At 54.8% G+C, this 26,115-nt stretch overlaps 1 protein-coding gene across 8 annotated transcripts in view; it reads right to left on the reverse strand.

Annotated features, from left to right (window-relative positions):
- Window positions 1-26,115, reverse strand: part of SH3PXD2A (SH3 and PX domains 2A) — a 249,274-nt gene that overhangs the window by 22,150 nt on the left and 201,009 nt on the right. For 6 of the 8 annotated variants that reach the window (XM_061403337.1, XM_061403338.1, XM_061403343.1 and 3 more), the window contains 2 exons: window positions 6,006-6,119; window positions 2,291-2,374 (listed from right to left, as the gene is read on the reverse strand). In XM_061403337.1, the coding sequence (XP_061259321.1) occupies window positions 2,291-2,374; window positions 6,006-6,119 (198 nt within the window). The remainder of the gene's footprint in view (window positions 1-2,290; window positions 2,375-6,005; window positions 6,120-26,115) is intronic. The other 2 variants (XM_061403339.1, XM_061403342.1) reach the window with 1 other exon arrangement.

Genomic DNA, 26,115 nt, shown 5'->3' on the forward strand with positions numbered 1-26,115 from the left:
TCCGGGAGTTCTGGGGGGCACCTCTGGGCTTCTTGGAAGTGCCGAGGCTGCGGTCACTCTGATATGCCATCAAAGGTTGGTTGCCATCTCGCCCCAGGGAGGGCTGGCCAGGCTGCCCACGGGGTGGGTGGGTGGGAGGTGGACAGGCCTGTTCTGGTTTTGGAGGCAGGGGCTGGAGAGCCTTGCAGTTTCCAAACCACAGACGCCTCCTCCTTCCAAACACTTTCCCCTCCGTCAGCAGTCTCCCTGGCTCCCCTCCCAGCCCCCACAACTTACTCAACCCCGCTGCAAGAGGCCTTTTGATTCCAAAGGCCTGGTTGGCTGCGGGACTCAGGGAGAGGAGGCCCCCCGGGGAAGCACTGCTTTTCTCTTGTCTAGTTAGGTACAGCCCACTGCCTGCTCCCCCCTCGGCCGTTCGGCTGTTAGCAGCGAAGCTTCTCCAGCCAACTTTCTGCGTTTTCCTTGGCTGCCTGACTTAACTTAGCCCTAATTTAACTTAGGGCAAAGACCGGGAAATGATGTTGTTGAGGTCTTTCATTTAAGAGAGAGAAGTCGTGGGCCTGTTTTGCTTGCATATTTGCATATGTACGGGTGGTCACAGAATGAATGCATTCAATTGGGTATTTGTGTCCACTTACATCATCGTATGTTTATAATGGTGACTACGCTGCGGACACACTTGTGATATAAGTTATGATATGTGAGTGCATATGCACCATATGTGTACTTGTGAGGTAGCTGCAGAGGAGTGCCCATGACGTGGTAGTGTGGATAATGCATTTGTGACTGTAAAAATAGTGCAGCTGTGGAAGGGTCTACACGAGGCTGCCGGAACGTGCATCTGTGAGCAGCCGCGTGCAGGGCACTGCAGGTATGCAGCTGTGTAGGGGCTGGACGGGCAGTGTGCTGAGGCCCTCAGGGTGGTGTGCTGCTGGTCGTGCTTCACCGACTGCAGTGTCCGTGAGTCCACGTGGTTGTGGAGACAGAGGTGTGCTTGGGGTTCAGTGTGTGTTGGTGTTTGGAGCGGACACAGAAGGGGATGGGGGAAGATAAAAACCTTCCTCCCTGCACTTCTGCCAGGCCAGTGTCCCACTGTCCTTTGCTGCTGAGGCTCAGGGCTGTGTCGCAGCCTGGCCCCCCACCTTCCTCCCTCTAGGGTGCCTTTGTTTCACATCCAGCCTGTTCTTTCTGCTTCAGTGACTTGGCCCCCTGCCCTGCGCCAGCACCCAGGGTCCAACCCGTGCTCCGCCCTCAGGACAAGCTGGGCTCCTCGCGGTCAGTGCTCTGGCCTGATGCGGAGCCAGCCCCAGTAGAGTTCAGGCTTGTTGCTGCTTGGGGCAGACACCAAAACCGAGTCTCACAGTCATTCAGAAACAAGCTTTAGGGGTGGAGTGTGAGACCTGGGGCATCCCTGCCATTCTGGAAAAGCCAGTGCTCACGACACACCCTCCAAGCTGCGCCGTCATTGTTCGGAACACGCCCTCCGCTCCCGAGGCAGGAGACATGGGCCACCCACTGGCCTCAGGGCTCTGGAGATGTTTAGAGGTTTGTTCAGAGGCCCACCCCTAATTTCCCTACCTCCCAAACTCCTGGTTTTCGGAAAGGCCCTAGATTGGGAAACGTCTGGGCTCTCAGTCAGCCTTTGTGGCAGGCCAGGGGCCTCTCTGGAATCATCTTGATAAGGCTAAGTCCCATTGGCCAGGGCTGGGGTGCTAGAGCCCCTGGCTGGACCTGCCCCACCCTTAGAGCTGGCAGGGGCTGTGCGCTTGGACCCACAGGGTTTAGACTTTGGTCCCTTCCAGTTTCCCTGGAACTGGAGGAGGTGGGAACGGCTCCACCTCCTTCCTAGTCTGTCCCTAAACCACTGCCAGGTCGGCTTTGGCCGAGGAAACCCCTCCTTAGAGGAAGGAGGCAGGGAACAGCTCGGGGTGAAGGCAGGGACCAGGCAGAGACTCAGACCCGCTCAGTTCTCTTATTCTGCTGTTTCAGGACCAACATGCCCCTTCTCAGAGTCCAGCTCCCCCACGATCCTGTATAAGTCCCATGACCCTGCCCCCAGGATGCTGGCCAAAGCCAGAGCCATCCCCAGTGTCACCCCGATTCCCAAGCAGCCCCTGCACCCTCCCAGGCCCCTCCCCGCCAGCTAGAGTAGGTGAGAGGACAGTCCGGCTGGTGAATCTAGGTGAGGAGGCCACGGGGCAGAGAGGAGCAGAGCCCAGAAAGGAGGAGGAGCGTTAGTGAGAGAGAGAGGCAGCAGCTGGGGGTGAGCAGAAGCTAGCTCCACGGTCACCTCGGCTGTGCTGCCTGTTGACCATCCCGCCCAGCGTCCACCGGCGATCCAGGCGCCGCAGGTGGGCCTTGCGTCTCTTGGACACTGGTGTGGGAGATGGCGATGGAGCACGCGGCCGACGGGCACCGGCGGAGAGAATGCAGATGAGGATGAGATGGGATGGGGGGAAGGGGCGGAGGGAGGGGAGGTGCACACCCCTAGGTCTCCACATGCCCAGACCAAGCCCCAGGGGCACAGACAGGGCTATATGGGTGAAGAACTGACCGGTGACATCGCTGGCAGGGGGCAAATAACTCAACCCAAGCCAAACTGTTTGGTTATGCCCCTCAGCCTGGGAGGGGCTAAGACTTTAGAATCCCAGCACCTGAGAGAGGAAGAGGCTCCATGGCTCCAGCCCAGTGCAAGGATGACCCTCGGAGGCAGCCCCAGAGGAAAACGTGCCTCCCACGATCCCTGGGCATTGATGGCTCCCAGGAGCATATGCCCCGCCTCCACCAGAGCTCACATCAGTCTCCCATCCCCACCCACTCACTCAGCAAGTCCTGCTTGTGAACCTGCCACCATGAGCCAGGCACCGCATGCAGAAGGATAAATGTGCCCCAGGTGGAGTCTTGGGGTCCCTTCCCTGGGGGACTTGCAATTCTCACCATCCTGGTTTGGATTTGTCTTTGCGTTTTCAGTAATCCCCAGTGGATCAAATCTGCTGAGGGCTAAGTCTCCATATCTCTGCATCCCCAGGGCTCAGCAGAGGCCTGACCCCCTCTGAAATGTTGCTGAGTGAAGCACAACACAGGAGGAGGCCACAGGCCTGGGTATGTTCCTGCCCCACACGCTGCCCACTGAATTCCAGACAGTGGGGGACCTGCCTCCCAGCTGCTCACTGCTCCACACCCCTCCTATCCACACAGGTCCTCTGGCTGCTGTGGACCAGCTCGACATGCCCCCTTGCCTTCCTAGGGGACACCAGGTGGGTCAACTCCCCCCCTCCCAACCCCAGGCACTGCAGGAGGAGGGAGCCAGGCTGCCCAGGTCTGGGGGAGGAAGGCTGGCAGCTAAGAATCAAACTGTCCAGACACACCCCAGCCACACCCCATCCAGGCCACCTGGGAAGTACTCGTTTTTCCAGAGGCAGGAGAGTAGCCTGTTTGACCTGCTTCCTGGAAGTGGGAGGCCTGAGGGATGGATTCAGTCCAGGCTGCACCGCCCGCTTACTATGTCACCATGGCAGGCTGCCAGCCCTCTGTAAGCCTCTGTTTCCTCATCTGTCTTTGGGGTGGACACCATCTGCCCCGGTGTGAAGTGAGACAAGGACTGAGTGGGCTCCATGGAAGAGAGATGAGGTCCTACGTGAGGTCACACTGGGAAGAACCCGAACAGCTGACCTCCCGGGGTGTCCACCTGGTTTCTCTGTGGGAAGAGGAGCTTCCCTCAGCTAATGCCCAGCCTTGGGCCACCTTAGCAATAAGTAATACTTACCCAGTTTAAACCAGGTGCCAAGACCATCCCACAAAGGCCCCAGGTAGTCAGCACTCTGCCCATTCTAGAAATGGGAGGCCAGAGGCACAAGCAAGGAACGTGAGCTGTTAGGGAAGCTCTGACGGGATGAAAGGGTCCAATTTCTATCTGCAGGACTCAGGGGATCTATAATGGGGTGGGAACAGGGCCAGGGCAGAGATGGCCTGAGAAGGGACTAGGGTGGTGGGACCAGCGTAGAGACTGGTAGACACAGCACAACTGCTGGGCCTAGGGCTGGGGGACTGAGCCTTGAGCCCTTCTGTAGAGCTGGGGGTAGATGCCCACAGTGTGATGATGGAATTCACAGCTGCCCAAACGTTGCTGGGGTACTGGCACACAGATCCTATCAGAGCGTGCAGAAGAACCTATTATCAGAAGGTTCGCCTTGAGCATACATGTGTGCACATACACACACACACACACACACACACACACGTCCTCTGAATGCAGAACCTGCACTGGCTGCCTGGTTCTTACTCCATCGAGGTCAGACGTCTACAACCCGCTACTGCTTGTTCTGTGAAAAGCACCCAATCTCTCTTCAAACCAGCTTGGCAGCAGTGCCCACGCAACCTCTCAGGCTCCTTCCTGCCCACTTGTGTCCTGGTCCTCCAGCATTTCCCAACGTCTGGCTCTCTTGCCATCACCTTTTCAGGAGGGGCTCCAATTCCATACACACTCTCTCCTAGAATTGCTCATAAGCAAAATGCATCACAGAGAGGCGTTCATGGTGGGAAGACCATCAGCAGGGAAGGCTGACCAGGGGCTCAGGCCTTATAAGGACAAACGTGTATCTAGATTCCCTGAAGCCTCAGTTACTGCACCGGGAAAATGGAGGTGGTACCAGAACCCTCCCTACCCTGGTCCCCAGTTAAAAGTAACAGGGCAGAAACCTAGGAGTGAGTGAGGCCTCAGGTCACTCTAGGGATGGTTACTTCCGAAAAGCCCTGGGGTGATCCCCAGGATGCGGAACTGGATAGGAGGTGAGTCTGAGTGACTGCGGACAAAACAGAGCAGATCCAACTCAGGGGTTGTGACCCTGCACCGCTGCAGTGATGAGATGGAGGACAGGCTCAGCCCCAGGGCTCGGGGAGCAGCCAGGAGGGACAAGCACCCGGACTGAACATGACGGCCCTGCCCGACGGGGCCAGGAACCTGTCACAAGGCAGACATGCACTGCAGGGGCTGTGGCACTGATCAAGGGACCGAAACGCAGCGTTTACAGGGGAGGAAGGGCAGGGCTCCAACTGCCCGGTAATCGACATTCGGGGGAAGGATGAATAAGGAGCTGGCGCTGGGCGGGCTGCTTATTTTGGCTTGGGCAGTGTGGAGTGGGGGTGGGGAGGGGCAGGCTTGGAGGTGGCCTGAGCCCTGGGCGGCGGGCATCCATCCCCCTGGCTCTCAGAGGTGCCCAACTGGACGATCTTCACTGACCGTTAGGGCAAGCATTCCTGCTGCCAGAACAAGGGAGGTTTGGAAGTCACCAGGAGCAGGCAGACTTGCTGGGCTCTGGCAGCCTGCTCTGGGGAATACCCAAGTCCACTGGACAGGCTGAGCAGGCCAGTGCTGGCTGCGGGGAAGGGGCAGGCTCTTGGAAATGCAACGGAGAAAACCCCAGAAAAACCTCTTAAGGCCAGAACTAATCAGGGAGGTTGATGGTGCAAGGGTTGAAGCCACCCCTGGGTTCCGGCAACACAGAGAAACGACTCCCCCACCTGCCCACCATGTCCGCACCCTGGGCTGGGCTAATAGGTGCCTGAAGGCGAGGCCTCCGAGCAGACTGTGAACAGCAGAAGTGCCGTGCACACAGCCCCTTTGGGGTCATCCCTGCCACAGAGAGCACAGTGCGGGATGGGGGAGGCAAAGGTGGATCTCGGTAGGGGGCCCCAGAGGAATCTAGGGCTTCTGGGGGGAGAGGGAGCTGTAGGGGATGAGCCCTGTTATCCCTAGTCTCTGACCCAAAGTTGTCAAAACCTGAGACCCAGACCCTAGGAGAATCTCCAATCTAGTTTGAGTCCCATCCAGGACCAGAGAGGACTGACGTGGATAGGAGGTGAGCTTGTGGGCTGGCCCCAGGGAGATGGGCCCCAGGGAAAGTAGGGGAACCATGATCCAGTCTTTTTAGAGTTTCTGATGGTCTTAGGGAGAAGGGTGGGAAAGCTGTATCACCACCCCGCCCCTTGAACCTGCAGGCCCTTACCTTCTCCAGTCTTGGAGGTGTTGATATCTGAGTCGTCCCGAGTACCATTCTGGGCCTCCAGGTAGGTGGCAGGGACCCAGCCCTGCTCCTCAGAGGTGCTCACGAACCACCAGCCTGCGGCAGGAACAAGAGAGAGTGCAGCCATGAGAGGCTGAGGTGGGGAGGGGGCCAGGACAAGGAGGAAGGAGCAGAGGAGGGCAGAGCACAGAGCCACACGGCCCCGGGCCCCAGCAAATGCCTGGCCCACATCCAGCCTCCTGGAGCCCAGGTTCCTGGCTGAGGAAGGACAGACCAACACAGTCCCTGAGAAGAGGGGGCCTGATGGACCACAACCCACCCACACAAACGTGTGATACATCTGAAAATGAAATGGACACAGTGATATGCCCAACACACGAAAGTCACCTTGCGGGAAAGGCCAAGGGGGCTCCAGCCAAACACAGAGACCACGTAGGGTCTTTCAAGCCCACTAGGACCACCAGTGTGGCCTGGAGCTTGACCATTTTCTCTGGTTTAACGATACCTGGCAGTCAAAAGGCCTCACGAAAACATTCACGGTCATTGCTCCCACTTGCAGGTCAGTGGTAATTTCACATCGGTGCTACTCACAGCTGCCTTCAGTGTGTTGACAACTCCATCACAGTAAGTGGGCACTGCACCCTCGAGTGACCCTCGACGGTCATGGCCAAGTGAGAGCAGTACATTCACTTTCTCTCCCAATTGTTGGCTCATTCATTCATCATTCAGACAAAAGCTGAGCCAAATACTCCAAACTCTGAAGCTGTGGCACTCCACTGTCTTTCATTCCTTCCTAGGAGGTACTTTTCACAGGAGCCTATCTCTGCTCGCCTCCCATTCTGATTCTTCCCTGCCTCCAAAGCCATCTGGCACCGACGCTCTTTTCTGTCTGTGACAGAGCTCACTCACCATTTCCAAATCTGGACTGCAACCTTTCAAGAGACTCCAGGGCTCCTCCCTAGGCAGCACACTGAGGCCCCATCACTGCCCACAGCAGTGAGCGGCTACCCAAGGAGGGGGCACATGGGGACCTCCAGGCTCTCCCAGCTGGGCTTAGCACTGGGAGGTGGAGAAGGCTGCCTGGGGGCTGCTATGACAACAGTGGAGAGGGGCAGAGGACAACAGTCCCACCCCTGCACAGGACCTCACACCCAGGGTCATCACTTAGGTCTTCAACTTCCAGTGCTCCGGGTCACAGGGCTGGGATAGCACACATCCTGTGGTCTACTCTTGAAGGCCCACTGCACCCTACCCTTTCCAAGAAATTCCACAACACTCTGCACGCAGCTCTGCAAAGCTTATGATCCGCCATGACATCTGTATGATACTGTAACATCGGATACAGTCCTTGTTCGTCTGTCCACACCCACAGAATGTCCAGCACAGAGAGTGGACCCTAAGTAGAACTCAGGACCCTGGGTGATTAGGATGTCCATGGAGGTCATCAGTTGTACCGAATGGACCACTCTGGTGGGGGATGTTGACGACAGGGCAAGCTGCTTGCGTGTGGGGGGACAGATGTATATGGGACCCCTCCCACTCAATTTTCCTTGACTTAAACTGCTCTAAAAACAAAAACAAAGTCTTAAGGAAAAGAAAAAGTTTCAGACAAGGGTTTGGACTTCTGAGGCCCAGCCCTTAGCTGGGTCACTGCCCCAGGGGACTCAGGGTGGAAGCCTTCATTCTCTCTGTGCCAGATTCAGGTCAATTCCCGCGCCCCTCACCCAAGGGGGATGGGTGTGGGCCATGTGCACACTCCGGGCCTACCCACCCGGGCAGCACTGCCATCCTCCCTAGAGCCTTGGCCATAACCGCATGGCTGCTCAGGAGGCTGTGGCTGAGAGACCCCAAAGCAGCCAGAAGGCATGGACTTGCAGGGGTCTCTGCCTGGGGTAGCTTCTCCCCTTCTCTCAGGCTGTGGGGGAACTTTCAGGAACCCCGACTGTTCCTGCCAATAGGCCCCAAGCCCAGTGTTCTTTCCCAGAGTCTGACTGGACGTCACAAAACTGCCCACCTCACAGACGTTCCCACCCTACGGCTCTGCCTCCTTGACCACAGGAGTGGGTGCGTCTGGCCACTGTGTTCCGACGGGCCTGTCACCTCCCCAGACACTGTAACGGTTCACGGGCTTCTCCTGGAATGGACATGGGTGCACTGGCGACCTGAACCCTAAGTCCCACATTAACCAGGAATCGCAGGGGTGTGGGGAAGAGACATCCTGAGAGTTAAGTCAATAAAGCCAAATCGGGCAATGGAGAAAGTCAGTCCCGATGACCATCACTTGACCCTGGGGCACAGAGTTGCTAAAGCTAGGCTGCCCTCATTACAGTGAGCCAGCAACCTTCCTGTGCTGTTCAAATGGGCCAGAGAGGGTTTCACACACGCACTTAGTCAGCAGGGTTCAAAACAGAAGGTCTGCCATCACGACTCAAGTTTGGAGAACAAAACCCAAGTCCGTTGGGCACCTGCCACCACAGACCTCATTGGGGAAGGATGGAGACCTCCGAGTCACTCTTGGTAAGCAGTCCTTCCCCAACCAAACTCCCCCTCACAGGATTAACCTCCAAGAGCCCAGAAAAACAGTCATCACAGTCCCCAGCCTGGAGTCATTTGGGGAGGGTCTGGAAGGCTGAGGCTCTCACATGCCTGTCCAGGTCCACCAGCAGAAGTTCACAGGCTGTGGTCACCACACCCTCCAGACCCCGTCAAACTGTGTCCAGGGAGATGAAAGACCAGTTCTAGCCCCCAGAACCAAGCCAAGTCCCAGAAGGCCAAGGTAGTGCCCTGAAGGCCTAGCCTCAAAGGGAAGCCCTTCTTCCCAGAAGAGGACTTCCCAGGATGGGCTCAGGGATCTTACGGTCATCAGACAGAACAGGGAATGTGTCTGGAGGAACAGAAGAGCTTGGATACATGTGTCTCCTTGAGGATTTTCTCAGATCTCTCCACCCAGCCCCTCCCAGCCTCTTCCTCTATACCAAGCTGTGTCCATTGCCACTCCACCCACTAAAACAACCTACTTGCTATCTCAGTGGCAGCATAGTCCCTCCTTTTTGAGCCCACAGCTTCCCAGGAAAGCAAGGAACTTGGCGGTCTCCTGGATGGCTGGGCTGACTGTCTTCTAAGCCTTCTCTCTATTTCGGGACTCTGGGCCCCAAAGGCATCCTCAGCAGAGGTGAAGGAGGCAAGCTCTTCCACGGGCACCGGGAGGACTTGTGGGGGTTCCTCCATCAGTCTCATCCGAGTTTGTCTATGTTCTCGCCTGTGAGTCTTCAAGCCTGCTGACCTCCTGGCGTCCTCTCTCCCAACCTCCCCCCATGGCAATTTCCAGACCAAAGCCCAGTGTGGACTTTTCTCATTGACTCCAAGGGCTTTACAGTCCCAGAATTTAGGGTTCTTCTCTGCTGGTGGCATCATTTCCCCTCCCGCCCAACTTCACCCTTCGAGAACCTTCCATGTACTTTCTGCTCCCTCCCTTCCCCCAGGAGCCCGGGATCTGGGGTGGAGGGATGGATCTGGACTTGTCTGTGTGGAGTGTCTCCCCAGGGCAGGGCCTGCCTCCTACCTCTGCCTGGCATAAGCCTGGCACTCAGGGCAAGCCGGGCAGGGATTTGCTGAGGGGCTGAGCATGTGGCTGAGGCGCCCAGTGGGCAGGAAGGCGTGATGGTCTGTGCCTCACACTGCTGGGTGCCCCTGGGATGTGCCAGCGCTGTCTCTCTGAGTCCTTTCGACCTCAAAACCTCTGCTGTATGCTAGGTTTCTGTGGAGCCTGGGCACACCACTGGCAGACTGTGATCATCTCACCCCAGGGCAGCAACTTAGAGTCCTATCGCCTGCTGCACCCCAGGACGTGGGGCTGAGACTCTCCTCTTCCTCACAGCTCCGAGGTCCTGCCAACCTTACCTGAGAATACTCCAGCCCTGACACATGCAGAGCTGGGCTGTGTGGCTCTGAGTCCCAGGTCCCTCCTGCAGCAGGCCCTGCAGAGAAGAGCCTGCCACTAGACAGGCTCAGCCACTGCCCACGAAGCAGAGATGGACAGGCTGTCACCACCCAGGCAGGTGTTGACTGAACATGGGCGGGGGTGCCCACCCAGCTCCACGCAGACCCCCCGGGAGCCCTGGCACGAGTCACACAGTTAGGCCTGTGGGGGTGGCTCCTTGGGCCTGCGCCTACCAATGGCTGCTGGCAGGCCTCTCCCAGACGCCAGCAGCTGCAACCCGGGCCCCTGACCAAAGTCACTGTGTCTTCACCATGGAGCAGTTAGAGCCTGAGCCACCCTGGGTGCAGCCCAGCTGGCCAAGATGGCTCAGGCGTCAGCCAGCCCGCAGGCATCCCCGGCTCCCCTCTAGTGCACACCGTGTTCTCGCTCCTGCAGAGGCGCACAGTGGCAGGCAGGCTGTGTCCACATACACAGGCATGGGTGGGTACCTGTGTGCATGGAACAGAGGTGCGTCTGTACATGTATCACGCGATGATGACAGCCAGGTGCTGAGAAGAGCACGCCGTGTCAGGAGCTAACATTATACACGTCACTTGATTTCATCTTCAAGGACCCTGTGAAATAACTTACCGTCGTCACTATCCCCACTTTACAGATGTGGAAACTGAGGCAGAAGAAATCACAACCAGAAGGAGGCAGAGTTGGGCTCAAAACCAGGCGCTCCAGCTTCAGGACCCACATTCTCACCACCGCAGAAGCGGGCCAGGCGCACCTCTGTGCCACGCACAAGGGCAGCAGTGACCCCTTGACGACGAGTGTCCCCAAACACGGAAGCTTTACACATGTCCGCCTGTGAGTCTGTCCACATCGCTGAGTGTGTGCTTTCTGTGCATACACCATGAGCAGAGTCTCAGGTTTGAGTGTCTATGTCTACATGTGAGGACCCTCTGGGGATAGAGGGTAATAACTGGGAGTCTGGAGTCAGAAAGACTCAAATTCAGCTGGAGTGCCTTGTACTGAGATGCTCCCCAGTTGGGGCAAGGGAGGACTGCTATGTCCATTGACTCTTTTGAATGGGAAACTGCGAACTGATGTCCAGGAGCCTGAGAGAGGAGCACTCAGATGCTGGATGTTCAGGAGAAGCCCCCAGGCTGGGGCAGTCCCTTCTGGGGTCCCCGGGCTGGGACAATCAATCATCTGGAAGAATCTAGAACTGCCCAAGCCCCCAAGCCTCACCCTGGCCTCTCCTTCTGTGAGGGCCACATATCTACAGTGCCAGAGAAGAAAGGACTTCAGCCAGGCCGGCCTACAGGCCAGGACCCAGCCCTCTGCAGGAGGCAAAGGCCCAGAGAGAACAGCAATGTCACCTGTTACAGCAGCCGACCTGCTCGGTAGGACTCACTGAAGCCCACTTCACCATGGCCAGGAGTGGAGGGCGAGAGAAAGCAGAGCCTGGCAGGCCTGGCCAGCACCTCCAGCTCAGGGTGGGGCAGGGAGACCCTCAGCCCATGTAGGAGAAAGCTCAGGTCCAGAAGTCAGTCTCTCTCTCTGTCCAGGCTAAGCATAATCATTAGCTGTTTGGTCACTTTCAAAGCCCTTTCAAACGGACTCTAATTGAGGCTTCCTAGGGGTGGCACTGGGGGAGGGGTGGAATGGTGGGGGGCAAGAAACTTATGAGTCGACAGATTCTCTCTCTCATGAAACACACACACACATACACGAGTCAGAGATGCAGACAGACAGACAGAAGGGATGGGAGGACCTGGGTGATGGGTGAGGGACGGAGGCTTCAGCCTCTCTAGAAGGGACCTGAGCCTGGCCAAGGGGCGGCAGGAAGTGGCGGGCACCCCCAGGCCACTGCTGTCCCCAGGGTGACCAGGCCACAATGGTCTCCTTAATGAGAGTGGATAATGAGCTCATTAGGGCCAGAGGAGGCCAGCTGCACACAATTAAGACATTAATAAAGCCTTCTGAGGTCACTCACAGCTCAGCCTGGGACAAAACAGCTGCTGGGGGCGGGGGACCCTGCTCCCTTCCTCTCCCTCTGAAACTCCCGCATGTCCTTCAAGGTTCGGTCCCCTATGACGTCTCCCCACCCTTCCCGTCCTGCTCACCCCAGGACTCAGTCCACAGGCACCTCTTATAGTCCCTCTTCTAAGACAGACCTCAGTTTGAATCCTGGCTTCACCTTGTGCTCACTGGTGACCAGGAACAGGTCTGACCTCCTTGGGCCTTATCACACCAGGGCAGTACGAGCTGCCCAGAGGGATGCCTGGCATCCTGTGGTGCCCTTGGTGTATTGGGGACACGTGGTGCCCTCAACAACCAGCCTTTACTGAGCGCCTTGTATGTGCCAGGCCTTGTTCCAGGCACGGGGATGCTGCAGAGAACAACCGCACTCAGGATGCAGGCTCTCCTTCCCCATCTGCCCCCGAATGGCACCCAGGATGGGTGCAAACACAACCTGCGCACTGGTGCTGTGGCCAGCGAGGGGGCTTGGCTGCCTCCCATCCGCCCTGGGTGCCCACTTGGAGGGTAGCGGGCAAGATGAGACAGGTGGGGCAGAGTTTGGAACACAGGAGCTTTTAGGTGCCCTCTGAGCCTTGCCTTTCCCTTCCCTCCAGGTCCCTCACATGGTCTAACCCACAGCTGGCATCTGTGGAGTGCTGCTCATGCCAGGCCTTCTTGGAGGGTTTCCGCATCCATGGCAGGAAGGAGATGATGGAGCTAGCAGCAGAGGCAGAGTCCAGGCCTCGCACACCTGCCTCCGCTCTCTGTGTACAGCCTCAGGCTCTGGCCCCCTCGTGAGACCGAAATGTCCGGACACTCTCCTATTCTTTCCTTGGAGCGGTTTGGAGAAGAGAAGGAGGAATTTGGGGCTACTTGGTGGTAGATGGAGGGAGATGCTGAGGAGGAAAGGGGCTGAAGGAGGCCTGGCCAGGCACATTTCACCAGCCCTGCCCATCTGGCCACACTACAACTGGCATGAGGCTGAGACCCAAGGGACCACTTCTGCCCTGATGCCCTTCCCATGACCTTGGGGCAGATCTGAGCCTTCTGCCTGAGAGCGAGCAGAGACGTGGGAAATGCAGGCCGTCCATGGCATGCTGTGCCTTTAAGAACAACGAAAGGCAGCCACCCTGGGCCAGGCCTCCCCTGGTCAGAAGGCTCTGTCACTGCGGCCTGTTGCCAAGACACACTCCAGCTCTCAGCACGTGGCCTCCGCGGTCCAAAGCAAACAGGAACGGGTGGGAGCCCTCCCCCGGCCGGTCCCTCCCAGGGTACCCCCACAGCCCCTGCCTTCCTACCTGGCCTGCTCTTCTCGTCCCACCTCTGACACCCACCCCCCTCTCTGTTGCCTATGGCCTCCCCCTCCCCCAGAGGGGGCTCTCAGGCCACGAGGGCCCCAGAACCTTCCCTGGGCGCCTGAGGCCTGAATTCCAAGACCATTAGCACAGGCTGCTACGTCACTGTTTGGAAGGCTCTGTGGAGTCTGTGGCAAGAAGACAGCGAGAGCTGGGCCACTGCCACCCCGCCCCCAACCCTGCTCCAGCCTGCCCACCCCACTGGATGGGCCCAAAAGCCCAGCGCTGGGTCCGGGCAGGCCAAGGGGGTGCGCTCTAAAATGATGGCTAGAGAAGAACCACGGCTCGAAGCAAGGGCTCTAGAGTGAGGTTGCCTGGGTTCAGATCCCAGCTCCGCTGTTTACTAGCAATCACCTCAATTTCCTCATCTGTAAAATGGACCTACAGTACACTTACATCTCACTGTGTTGGTGGATGAATAAATCTATGAAAAGCATTCAGCACAGTGCCGGGTGCCTAGCAAGATGCATTGAAGAGCTATTACTAAAGCTTAAGTAGACACTATGGTGAATTTTAAAGAACCAAGACCTCAAGGATTGGTGTCATGGTGGGCAGGGAGGCAGGTGGTCTCAGGTGTCTGGAGTCTCATGGAAAGAGAGCCTTTTGGTGTCACTGTCGTTTGGCCTCAACCTCAGAAAGTCGCTACTGAAGGTCTCATTCTGTGCTTGGCATGGGTTGGGGACAGGGAGGGGGACCCAGGCTGCCCCATGCCATAGATACAGTGCTGGCTGATGCACATTTGAAGAAACTGTAGATACCAGAGATGAAACTGAGTAGTCAGGAAGAACACTTAGAAGACAGGAGGCCTGAACTGAACCTCAGATTAAGTCTGGAGGGAAGGAGCGGGGGGAAGATGGAAACCTGGTGGAAGGAACAGGACAGGCAGGCGATGCGCGTCCACGTGGCCCTCACCAGTAATATTCACCATGCTTCATGGTGGGAATTCTTCCAGACAACAGGGCAGGGGGCAATTGCCTTCAACATCTCTGTCCTCCATCCACTCATGGAGCACTGCTGTGTGAGCCATGGCCAGAGGTTCCTGAACAGAAGGTGGCTCAGGAGGACAGGAGATGCAAAAAGGCAGTTTTCTAATATGATTATGAATGATGCAGATGGTGGGTGAGACATGGCTCCGCAGGGTGAGTGAGGCATTCAGATGGAGGGAGGGTGGCGGTGAGAAAAACAGAGGAGGAGGGTGTGGACCTCTCAGAACCAGCATGGAAAGGTTCAAGTCTCACAGGTGGACCCCTGAAAGAGGGCTCAGGACAGCAAAAGGGTTGTTTCCCCTGCTGCTCCAGGCAAGAGGTGGAATAAGAAAGAGGAGGTTTTGAGAGACTGAGCAAGGGTGCAGACCTTGGGGCTCTCTGGGGAAGAGGGTATGAAGGGCACGTGTCCGAGGCTCAGCCCCATATGGAGATGGAGACGGCATAGACAGCTGCCTTCTGTGAGCTCTCAGCCGGCCGAGAACCTTCCAGGCCACTGTAAGCAACCTGGGAAGCCACGGAGGTGGGAGCAAGGCCAGAGGACACAGAATCAGCCATGATCTCAACACTCATAGCAGAAGACAGATTCCAGAGTAGAGGCGACCTCAACGAAGGGAAATCTGGGTTCCCTGAGGGGTGGTTGGAGAGCAGTTCTGGGCATGACCAAGGCAGCACTGAGCAGAAACAACAGGAAAGATGGGGCCGAGACCACATGGGATTCTGATCAGATGTGAATGCTGGCCTGAGGGTCTGGGAAATGTCAGAGCTCAGCCACCCAGACCTTGGGGCTCTCATGGTCCTGCTGGGGGCTGCAGGGCTGCAGTAGTAGATCACAGCTGATAGTGACCACAGAGGTTACATCCAGAGAGGATCTGACGGCTTACTGGTTACACCCACTGGGAACCTGTGCCATTGGATGTTTTAATCAGTCATAGTATGAAGACAGAAGCTGTGTTGGCTGCACCGTCTCATTTAGTAAAAGTGGTGCCAGGATCAGGAGCCAAAACAGATCTCAACAGATGGTAATGACAGGTCAAATCTGACAAGATGAAAAGTATTATAGTAAGTGGAGAGACGAAAGGCCATGGCTTAGAACAGCGGTCTTATAACTCGCTATCTAAACTTTCTGGAGTACATGGGGGCATTATTCATCATTATACCAAATATTAGGTGCCAACTGGGAGTGTCTCGGGCACTTGGGTTGTATGGGTCACCCTACTTAGCAGCGAGGACGAGGAGGGTCCTGGCGTTTGGAATAGGGTAGAGAGTGCGCCTGTGAAATCCTAGGCTGCACTAGGGTTAGGAAGCACCTGGACTGGGTGACTTCCCAGACGCCTGGTTTACAAGGAGCAGTCCAGGATTGGTCCTCAGGCCTGACTCCTGGCGCAGCATCCCCTCGGCTCAGTTTAAAAATGACTCTTTGTGGCTCCCTTTGCAGAAGGAGGCCAACGCCGCCTGCTTTTTCCATTAGGTCCCCTAAATCTCCGTCTGACAGATGAACCAGGAAAGCAGCCCTTTCATCTGCTTCTCCTCCATTCTGTCGGTCTCCACCAAGTGGACCCAGCTCTCAGGAGAGTCATGGGCGTGGCTTCCCCCCTCTTGCCGTGCCCCGAGGAGGGGGCTAACAGGCAGATTTCTGCCTCTGTCTCTAGGTAGCTCTCCCTCACCCTCTCAGAGCCCACCCAGCTGACAGAGCTTTCTGGCACAAGATCTCATCTGAGGTCTTTGCCAGGAGAGAGTGACTTTGGATCAGCATTTCTCAAACCTCAGATATTTCCACACCACTGGCTGACTTTGGCCATATCTTAGAACTACGTATACTGTGGTTCACATAGTAAATATATATTTAAAGCAGTTCCCCCCTCTTTTTTTAACTTCAAGAAAATAATTTGTTTAGGAAACTTCAGATTGCCACCATGAATAAACAATGAGGACCACTGGTCCCAACCATGAAATTACAGAGAACAAAACAAGAGAGTAAATTTGAGCTGTTGCTATGACTGAAGAGGCCACATCTAGAGACTGCTTCCTTTTTGTTACAGAAGGAGGTTTGTGAGAGAGAGTCAGAGTTGACCATCGAGCGGAGGTACATCAGGCTTGTCAGAGAAACAGAACAAGATGGTTTTTTTTTTTCGCATGTGTTGTGGCACATACTGCCTCTCTGTGTCGTCTAAAGGCATTCCATGTGCCATGGTGTTGTGTGGGTGACATTTCCAAGAAAAAGACTGTGGGCTAGAATGATACTTGGCCATCCAAATCGGCTGGCGAAAGGCAGTGACGTGTCCTCACTAGTGAGATGAGGACAGTAAGTAGCATGGACTTCCCAGGGTTGTGCTGGGGAATCAGAAAGAAAGGAATAGGGGCCACCTAGCAATGCGTCTGCCGTGTGTATGCGGATATCCAGCTTGGAGGAAAAAGCTGAGGGAACCCTCTGTATCTGTTACACCAGTCGTTTCAAATATAAGGGGTTGTTTTTATTCTTTTAACTAGTTTACTCCAAGGCGAAGTATACATGAGTGAGTTTGTATACTTTCCCCCTTTTCTCTCTTGGCTAAAAGCAGAGGCTTCTTGGTCCCAGAACTGAATTGGTTTCAACTAAAAGCCTTAGATGGACAACCATCCCCTCCCTTCTAGCTGAGTTCAGCCCCTCTTGAACTGGTGCAAAAAATAAAAAATGGGCAATTTCAACTTTAAAGACCATGTCCATAAACAAGACAAACCCACTCCGCAATTTGTCTAGGGCATCCCTCCCTCCAAACCCTGCTTCTTCAATTTCTGGGGAATTTTAAATAGAGGTCTTACAAAAACCCGCACCGCCTGACGTCAGCAGCTCTCTGACAACGTGGATTCTTCCACGCGGTGTGGGGAGCAGCTGCCGCGAATGCTGATACTTTTCCAGGCTTCTTTCCCAGTTGGAATTTGGGAGCCACTGGTGCTGCCCTAGGAGACTGGGAGAAGAAAGGTACCAGGCAGTGTCCTGCCTGGGGACCTGTAACTGTGATTCCCAAACTTTGGGCGTTACAAAGTAGCAGTGCCTGCGTCTCCGGCGCACAGTTGTGTCTGATTCTTTGCCTGCCAGGCTTCTCTGTCCATGGGTTTTCCTGGCAAGAATACTGGAGTGGATAGCCTTTTCCTTCTCTAGGAGCTCTTCCTGACCCAGGGATAGAATCTCTCTCTTCTGCATTGCAGGTGGATTCTTTTATTGCTGAGCCATGAGGGAAGCCCTATAGAGCAGCGGGCATGCAGTTAATCTGAATAACCCCTGTACCACTGTTTAACAAACAAAAAATATGTTTCCAAAAACCACTTACTTATGTTACGCTAAATAGAAAACTTGTATCCCTTGGCACAGATAGAACATAGCTGAAAAAAATACAATGAAACAACAAGGCTATGGATTTCCAGCAAGATACTAAGGCACATTCTAGCCAACACACTGAGACTGGGGCTAGAATTCCCCTTGGTCAAACAAATAGCAGCAGCAAGTTTCAGCCACACCAAAGCCCCACATGGAAGCTTTCCTCAATGTGGAGCGAAATAACTGAAAGGAAATCAGCTTCTCCTGATGGGATTCAATGCCATTTAATGCTGGGTCTGCCGCTCACTTATAGGACCCACTCTCTGGGAAACACTGATCTTACAGAGGAGCCTTGGGTTAAGGATATGCAGCCCCTTGATTTATATCCAAGCTCAGCCACTAGCAAGCTTTGTGGTCTTGTGCAAGTCACCCAGTTTCCTCTTCTGAAATACGGGAACGAAGGCCTCTGCCCTACCTAGCCTTGCATAGCTATGCTGAGGAAGAGATGGGAAACAGGCTTTGAAAAGTCTCTGGATTGTAGGTGGATGGGGGTGGAGGGGGTCATTATTCTGAGCAGGTTGAGGAACTTGATGGACTCCTAACTTCCTCCTGCCCCCCACTCCCAGATGCAACTCACTGCCCAGACTGGATGGTGGCCCATCCCTGTCTGTTAGAGAAAAGAATAGGAAAATGTCACTTGACAATATTCTTGCACAGTAAACCTTCCCAATAGCCACATGGATTTCAAAATATTATCATCATTTTATAGATATGGGAATTGAGGAGCAAAATGGTTACATACAGCTACTCAGTGGCACAGTGGGATCTGAACACAAGCCTTTCGTGTGGTCTAGAAGGAAAGGCCCTCCATCATGCTTCTTTGTGCATACCCAACAGAGCTCAGAAGCCCCAGATACGATGGTCTTTCTGATCCATCGCTGCCCAGGCCTCATCTTTCAAAACCATTGCCTTTGTGAAGCTCCTGTGACTCTCTGTGAGCTGGCCTTCTGCTCTCCTGCCCTCATGCTCTCCCTGCACCCTAACCTTGGGTTTGGGTTGGCTGTCAGGCCAGCTAGACCAAGAGCTCCTTGAGGACAAAGGCCACGTCTTGCTCATCTTGGTATCCTGTCGAGCCCCTGCCTGGCTCAGTGTTTGACAAAGAAGGGACTCGGGGAGCAGCTGTTGAGCACGAAATGCAGTAACAAGATGGGCACAAGGCTTCTTTCACCTTGCCTGGCTTCTCCCTCCACACTAGCCCCCCTGCTTCCCTCAGCCTCAGTCTCTCTGAGTCCAGCTCCTAGGGTCAGCACTGGGCATTTGCTCTACAACTCCCATCCCTCTGGCCTGGCATCTTCTGCCAACTAGAGTCCAGTGCAGTTCTTCAGCCCCTGGGCAGTGTTCCTTCCTCTGGTCTCTTAAACTAGGGAGGTGCCTCTGATTCACAGTTCACCTGGAGGGATTTGCCCACAGGGACCTGAGGCCAGGAGATTTTTGTTGCTAGTTGCATAGTGCCCAGGATCACCCAGGAAGCTCACTCCCCCACCCATGAGCTCTCACAGTCCTCTGTGTGTGAGCACAGCACCTGATTGGGCCATTTTCATTTGGGCCTTTTCCATTCACAGGAATAGAAAAGCCAAGCTCAGGGAGGTCCCACAAGCCCAGCACCAGGGACAAGCCCACGCCCTGGGTGAGGCTTCTGGAAGAATGCAGAGGGAATTCTATGAACCAACAGCCCCTTCAAATTCAAAGCAGTTTCAAGGGCTGGCTGCAGGCCTCCACTGGGACTCTTGGAGCCACAGTGTCTCACACAGGGAACACACTGCCCTCTTCCACGGTGGGCGCAACTCATGGGGGCGCCTCTGCAAAGGGCAGCCCCAGAGCCCTGCTACATCCAACCCTCAGAGGATGGGTGGGGAAAGCTGCTAAGCTGCTAAGTCGCGTCAGTCGTGTCCGACTCTGTGCGACCCCATAGACGGCAGCCTACAAGGCTCTGCCATCCCTGGTATTCTCCAGGCAAGAACACTAGAGTGGGTTGCCATTTCCTTCTCCAATGAAAGCTACTCAGAGGAAATAGCTTCCCTCACCATGGTGCTTCTGCCTGAGGGAACCGCAGGAGATTAACCAAGAGGCAGCAGAGTGTACAGGGAAGAAGCTAGCTGTCTGAACTCTCTGGGCTTTCCGACCTGTGAAACAGAAGTCTTGCCACCGGTGGTTTCCAGGGCAAGGGTGGTGACTACACAATGGACGTTGTCTGGCTCACTGTTTGATATACAGGAGGAGCTTCAACCATTCCCTTCTTGCCTTTCCCACAGTTTCTGACATCAACGGTCTCCAAAAAGCAGAACTAGGTTTAAGTTGAGGTTGGAATACCCTGGGCGTGGGATGACCACCCTGAGCCCTAGTTGGGTTTGTGTAATTTAGGAAGGTTCTCTCCTTGAGCTGGGCTTCCCAAGGGCTCAGTGGTAAAGCCTGCCAATGCAGGAGATGTGGGTTTGATCTCTGGGTCGGCAAGATCCCCTGGAGGAGGAAATGGCAACCCACTCTAGTATTTCTGCCTAGAAAAATCCCATGGACAGAGGAGCCTGACAGGCTATAGTCCATGGGGTCACAAAGAGTCAGACACTACTGAGTGACTGAGTGTACACAAACACCATCTCCTTGAGCTTCTCCTACCTCAGGGCACCATCTTGTCTTCTTAGTTTCTAAGACATGAGGTCCAGTACGGCTCCTATCCCAATCCAAGGAGAAAAGGCCACACCCCTAGTTCAGCTGCCTCAGAGAGACTGCCTGGGGCCAACTGTCTCATTCTAGTCTCACCAGTTATAATGATTGGTCAGTCAGTAGTGACTGACATCCATGGACACCAATCAAGGCCCTGTCACTCTCTGGTGCCTCAGCCCCTCCTCCCCTAAGGGGAGGAGTCTGCAGAGTTACACTCTGCCCCCTTTTACACCAGCAATCCCAGTCCCCTCCTTTCCCTTGAGACTGAAGGCTCCATGACTGGGGATCAAGCCGTCCTTGATGATCTCTATGCCTCAGTGTGTGGCACACAGCAGGAGTTAAGTTGGGGAATGAATCAATGCCTCATCTCTAGCCCCTGATGACACACTCACTTAATTGCATGGTTTGGTTCTCCCCACTCTGAATGGGCTTCCCTAGTGGCTCAGATGGTAAAGACTCTGCCTGTAATGCAAGAGACCCTAATCCGATCCCTGGGTTGGGAGGATCCCCTGTAGAAGGGAATGGTAATCCACTCCAGTATTCCTGCCTGGAGAATTCCATGGACAGAGGAGACTGGTGGGCTATAATCCATGGGGGTCACAAAGAATCAGACACGACTGAGCAACTAACACATGCACTTTGAGAGCCTGCCTATGATCAACACCCCACCACAGTCAGCAGCAAGATTCTGGTACCTTATGGCAGAAAGACAGAGAGGAAGCTAGGAAGTCACTGACCGAGCCTGCCCTCCTGGCTTCTATGAGGTCATCCCACCACCACAGGGCCCTTGAGGAGAGACTGTTCTAGAAGTGGTTCTAAGGTGGGGAGGCCTGGATGGAACAGATGTCTGGGTGTTGAGGTGGGCCTTGAAGAGTTCCGCACTCCCAACCTCCCTTAAATATGTCTTTGCCCTGCCAGGCCCAAGTCAGCACAGCTGAGTCTGAGCCCTCGGCCACGGCAGGCTCTAACTTCACTCCCCAGGAAGTGAGCAATATCATCATCAGCTCCTGTTCCCCAACCCTGGCCTGTCCCTTAGCCTAGAATGTGGGTGTCTCCAACCCTGTTCTCTGTCCTGGTCTCTGGATCAGAGTTCCAAGCAAACCTGGCTCTGAATCCATCCAGGCAGTGGAGGGATGGCCCCATGGGGGCAGAGGGATCAGGGTATGGAGGGCAGGCCGGAATCTTCCTCCCAGCTACTACATTAGCAATGATAAAATACTCTGGCCCCAACAAAAGCAGAGGCCCTTTGATTCCAAAGAGGGGAGTTTGTGTCAGCTGTGTAGTGAGACCTGGGATGCAGGACTGGAGTGGAAGCAGAAGAGTGGAGTGAAGCCTTCATCGGGGAGGCGCTACAGCTACCTGGCTGCTCCCTCCCCTGGTGTGAAGCCCTGCTGAACAGGCATGCTTCCTCTCTGTCCTCCAGGGAACAGTCAATTACAATCCCTATCTCAAGTCTTAAGCTCAAAAGTCAGTCATAGAAGTTAGAAGTATATTGGAAATATAAATTGGGAAATAAATCCATAAGGGCATATTAATTCTTCAAAAGGGATAATTTTGACTGTCACCCATCTCATTGGCATCTGGGAGGGACAGCTTTCAGTGACGTGGGACAGCTGCTATAACTAGGAATGTTTGGCCTTTTTAAATATGAAGCAAGAAAGTGAAAAAACGTCACTTAGGAACAATTTTAATAAAATGATGAAGGTCTTAGATGTGCTCCAATCAACTCTTAGTGAAACACAATGAAGTAGTGTTGTTTAACGGGAATGGTGAATAAGCGAAAACATTTGTGAACAGGCTAGACTAGTAATTCAAACATCACAACTCTGTTGGCAAGGAGGTTCAGGTGTTCGCCAACTCTGGTCTTGCTCCCATTACCAAGGCCAGGGGAAGCATGCCCGTCAGTGTCAGTGCTCCTGGTTTAGTATTATTTATACCCAAGTGTGAAGGAGTTGATCTGGTTCTTGCCAAAGGGGCGCTGGGTGAGGCAAGGGGCGGGGCTTCCCAGGGCTAGGTGGGGCCAGAGGGGGCGAGAGCCCCATTATTCTGTTATCTTTACAGGCTGGTCAGAGTCTGCTCCAATGTGCTAAGCCATTTTCATTATATCCCCACCCCACTGTGCCAGGTACATGGTAGATACGCAGAATACACCAGCTTAAACATGCAGAAGGGTCAAGACACTTGGCTGGTAGGCAAGACGGAGGCAAGGATGCCCCAGGTAGACAAAAAAGACTCAGGGGAAATGGACTTCTCTAACTCATCACCTCAAAATGAACTGGGCTAGGCAAACCCCTGCCCCCAGACAAGTGGAGGCTGGTGGAAGCCTCCTATGCTGGGCCTTCAGGACTCTGCACTGGCTTGAATTTTGGCCTCTCTTTTTAAGTACCAGAGCGATCGATTTCACAGATCTCGTTTAACTTGAGAAGGATGGGGGAGGAGGAGCAGGGAAAACTGCATTCTTCCCCTTCAAAGCCAAGAGTCCAAAGTAATACTTCTGGTGGTAACTGATCCCGGCCTGTTTGTGATTACAGCCCCTTGCTCGCTTTCTGGCAGAAGGGCCTTGGAGCCCCACAGCACGGCTGATGGGGACAGACACCCTCGCTCACTTGGATAATCTTGTCCTCGTCTGACATGACCAAAAGCGTCTTTCAGCCACTCTGCTTTCAGCAGTTCCCCAGGGCAACTCTTCAAAACATCACTTTATTTTAAAAAGGGGAGGGGAGAAGCCACCCCTAACCCCTATCATGAAATTCCACAACACTAATCATATTCCTTCTGTTACCAGCACCAGCCTGGAAAACACAGCAGCACCAGCTGCCTCATTGGCTGATGCAAATTAAAGGAGAGAGGGAGGCTCACGAGTGGACAATCTTCCTCCTTTGCCTATCCCCTCCCTTTTATCAGTGGAGAACACACACACACACACACACACACACACACACACGTGCACACACACTCCCCTTTTGCTGTCATAGCACAGAAGTGGCTTAGCAAAGCTCAAGACTATTTCTCAGCTGTTCTTTCTCCGGAAATTTAATCTGTGGAGCATTTGGCCTCACAAAGCCCATTCCAAAGGTGTGCAGGAGCCCACGGGCCCTGTGATCATCATTACAATCCCAGGGATGTTTGTAGCCAATGACCCATTTGGCTGCTTGGAGAGCTGGCTGAAAGTTGCCAACATGGTCAGATTCCCCTTGCTTGCTCCCTCTAAGCTGAAACTGGCTTTTTTTTTTTTTGGAGCCCCATGGCTTAGAGGGGATCTCAGGAGTCCTGGCACTATGGAGATGAATGGGCTGCTTCCTGCCTGGCTTGGTACCAGTGCAATGGTCACGGGAAACAGGGGAGCCTGGTGTCTGGAAAGCAGCCGTGCCCACTGTCTTCACTCCTAACCACAGGTGAGGAAAGGCGATGCTCAGGAGGATGAGCAGCTTGCCTAAGATCACCTGGTTAGTGGGTGGCTCAACTTGGAACCTAGACTGACTGAGATTGACTTTTACACAAAGCTTGTCATTCCTCCCATGAGGCCACACGGCTGCTCTGCCCATTGAGATGACACCCTGAGCATGGTGCCAAGTGGCAACCCGCTGACCCAATGCCTTGAGCAAGAAGCAGGAGGCTGGAATTGGCAGAAAGCCCCCAACCCCAGGTGCCAGGAGGTCACTTGGCCAGCCCGGGGCTGGGGGTGGGGGGGAGGCCTGTGGCCAATACTGCAGTCACTGGTGCAGGGATGAGGTCCCAGGCTGTCCTGATTGCAGCAGCTCAACATTCTGCCTCAATCAAAAGATGGTGAGCCTGCTGAGCAGAGAGGAGGCTGGGGCTTTTGTGAGGGCGCTGGTTAGAAGTACAGAAAACAAATAAGAAAAGACAGAGTGTCCAGAAACACCAGGAGTGGAGGCCCGGCCAACCTCAACAGAGACCCCACCACCTTCCTGCGGGGAGGGAGGGACCTAAAGGATGGGGAAGGCAGCACTTTGGGCTGGAGCGGCAGCGGTGGGGAGGCGGGGAATGGGGGGCACCAGGGAACACAGCCAGCCAGTGTGATAGCCCCACCTGGGTCCTGAGAAGTGGTGTTGCTGAAAGGGGGTGTTTGCCTTCATGCCGAGGCATCTGAAGATGACCTTGCTGGGGGGATAGCACCTTGTCTGAAAAATAAGCCTGTCTGAACGCAGGTGGTTGGGGAGGATAAAGGAAAGAGGTCTCCCTCTTGGGCCTGCCTCTGCTCTCTGTGTCCTGGCTCCAGCTGTAGCAGCAGGCTGAGGGGTCCAGGGTGGGGAGCTGAAGAGCCCGCTCACCTCCTCCTTCACCTGGGGGACAGGCTGGGCCCCAGTCCATGAGTGGGTGGGTGGTGAGGCCTCGAAGGTGCCAGGAGATGCCAGTGTGCCTCAGAGACAGCTACCTGGGCACCTGCGGTCCCTGGCCCATGCAGCAGACCTGCCACAAACTCCATGGGACTCTGGGCAAATGACGTCAGGCCTCCATTCCCCCTCTGTCAAAGGGAGGTTTGGGCAGATGGTCAGAAATGTCTCCTGCAGCTTGTCTCCTTCTCTTGACATTTGAGGTCCTTGAGACCCGCAATACATCCCCTCGGCCTGTTTATCACTTAGGGGATGTCTCCTCTCTGGCAGCCCCAGAGCCTGGCCAGATCCCCCTTGTCTGTACCACTGCCATACCTCACACATGCCGTTTACTCGGCTTAGAGCACTTTTCTCCTTCAGCTCCTTGTTCATGGCCTGCTTCCTCCAGCCATGACCACCCACCCCAGGCGCTACCCCATCTCTGAAGCTGGAGCAGACCGTGCCTTATGGTCCCACTCTCCCAGCCCCTCAGTAACACTGGCCCCAGTGGCACTGGGCTTTCTGCCTCACATGTGGAAGTGCATTGTCAATATCATAGAGTTACTGCATCCAGGCCTTTACCCTGAGGGAAGAGAAAGCCCTAGAATACCATCTATGGGGAAGACAGGGATGGCTGCTTCTTGTCAACTGCTGCACCGAGTGCTGGGCACACAGTAGGTGCCCCGCATGTGTGGACTGAATGAGCAAACCGCATCCTACGGATGCAGTCCTTGCATATAAGAGGTCATTCAGATGGTGCTGAGACCACTGAGGGGAAGGAGGTGGGATGGAGCTCTTCACTGGATCATGAGGGGTTGGGGAAAGGGCCAGGGTAGGTCTATTTATTCTGACAAAGGGACGGCAGAGCAGGTTGGGGTCCTGACAAGCATGGCTCGGGCACAGTTCAGGCTCAGCTCTCACGCCCTTAGTCCTGGTAAGCAGATCTCCAGGGAGACCATAAGTGCCCTTGATCCATCCTCCCATCCAGTCCAGCCCCACCTCATGGACCTGGCTGAGCCAAATGCCAGAACACTCACAACTCTTCTGCAGGAAACCGGGTCAGCAAACATCCCTTCCCTTTCATATTCCCTCCACCCCACGCCTTGGCCTTGCTCCTACCCCAGCTGGGGCTTCAGCGGGACTGACCTCTGCTCTCCTGCTCTCTGTGGCCTGGAGAATTCACACAGCAGAGAGCTCTGGGGCTTGGCTTTTCAAAGAAGTAAAATCCACAAGGAAGAGAAACGCAAACATCCAGATTTCCCAACCCTGGATAAACAGCAGTGGATTAGTGTGGCAACCTGGGCCCCACCTCCCAGCTATGCAACCTCTGGGCAAGTCACTGACCCACTCTGGGCTTCAATTTCCACCTGAAAAGGAGCGGATGCCAACATCTACCATTCTTCTTTCTAAGGTGTTATACAAACACAGGGTTTTATGTCTTATAAAACATA

This window comes from Bos javanicus, chromosome 26 (assembly GCF_032452875.1).
Source record: "Bos javanicus breed banteng chromosome 26, ARS-OSU_banteng_1.0, whole genome shotgun sequence".
NCBI lineage: Eukaryota > Metazoa > Chordata > Mammalia > Artiodactyla > Bovidae > Bos > Bos javanicus.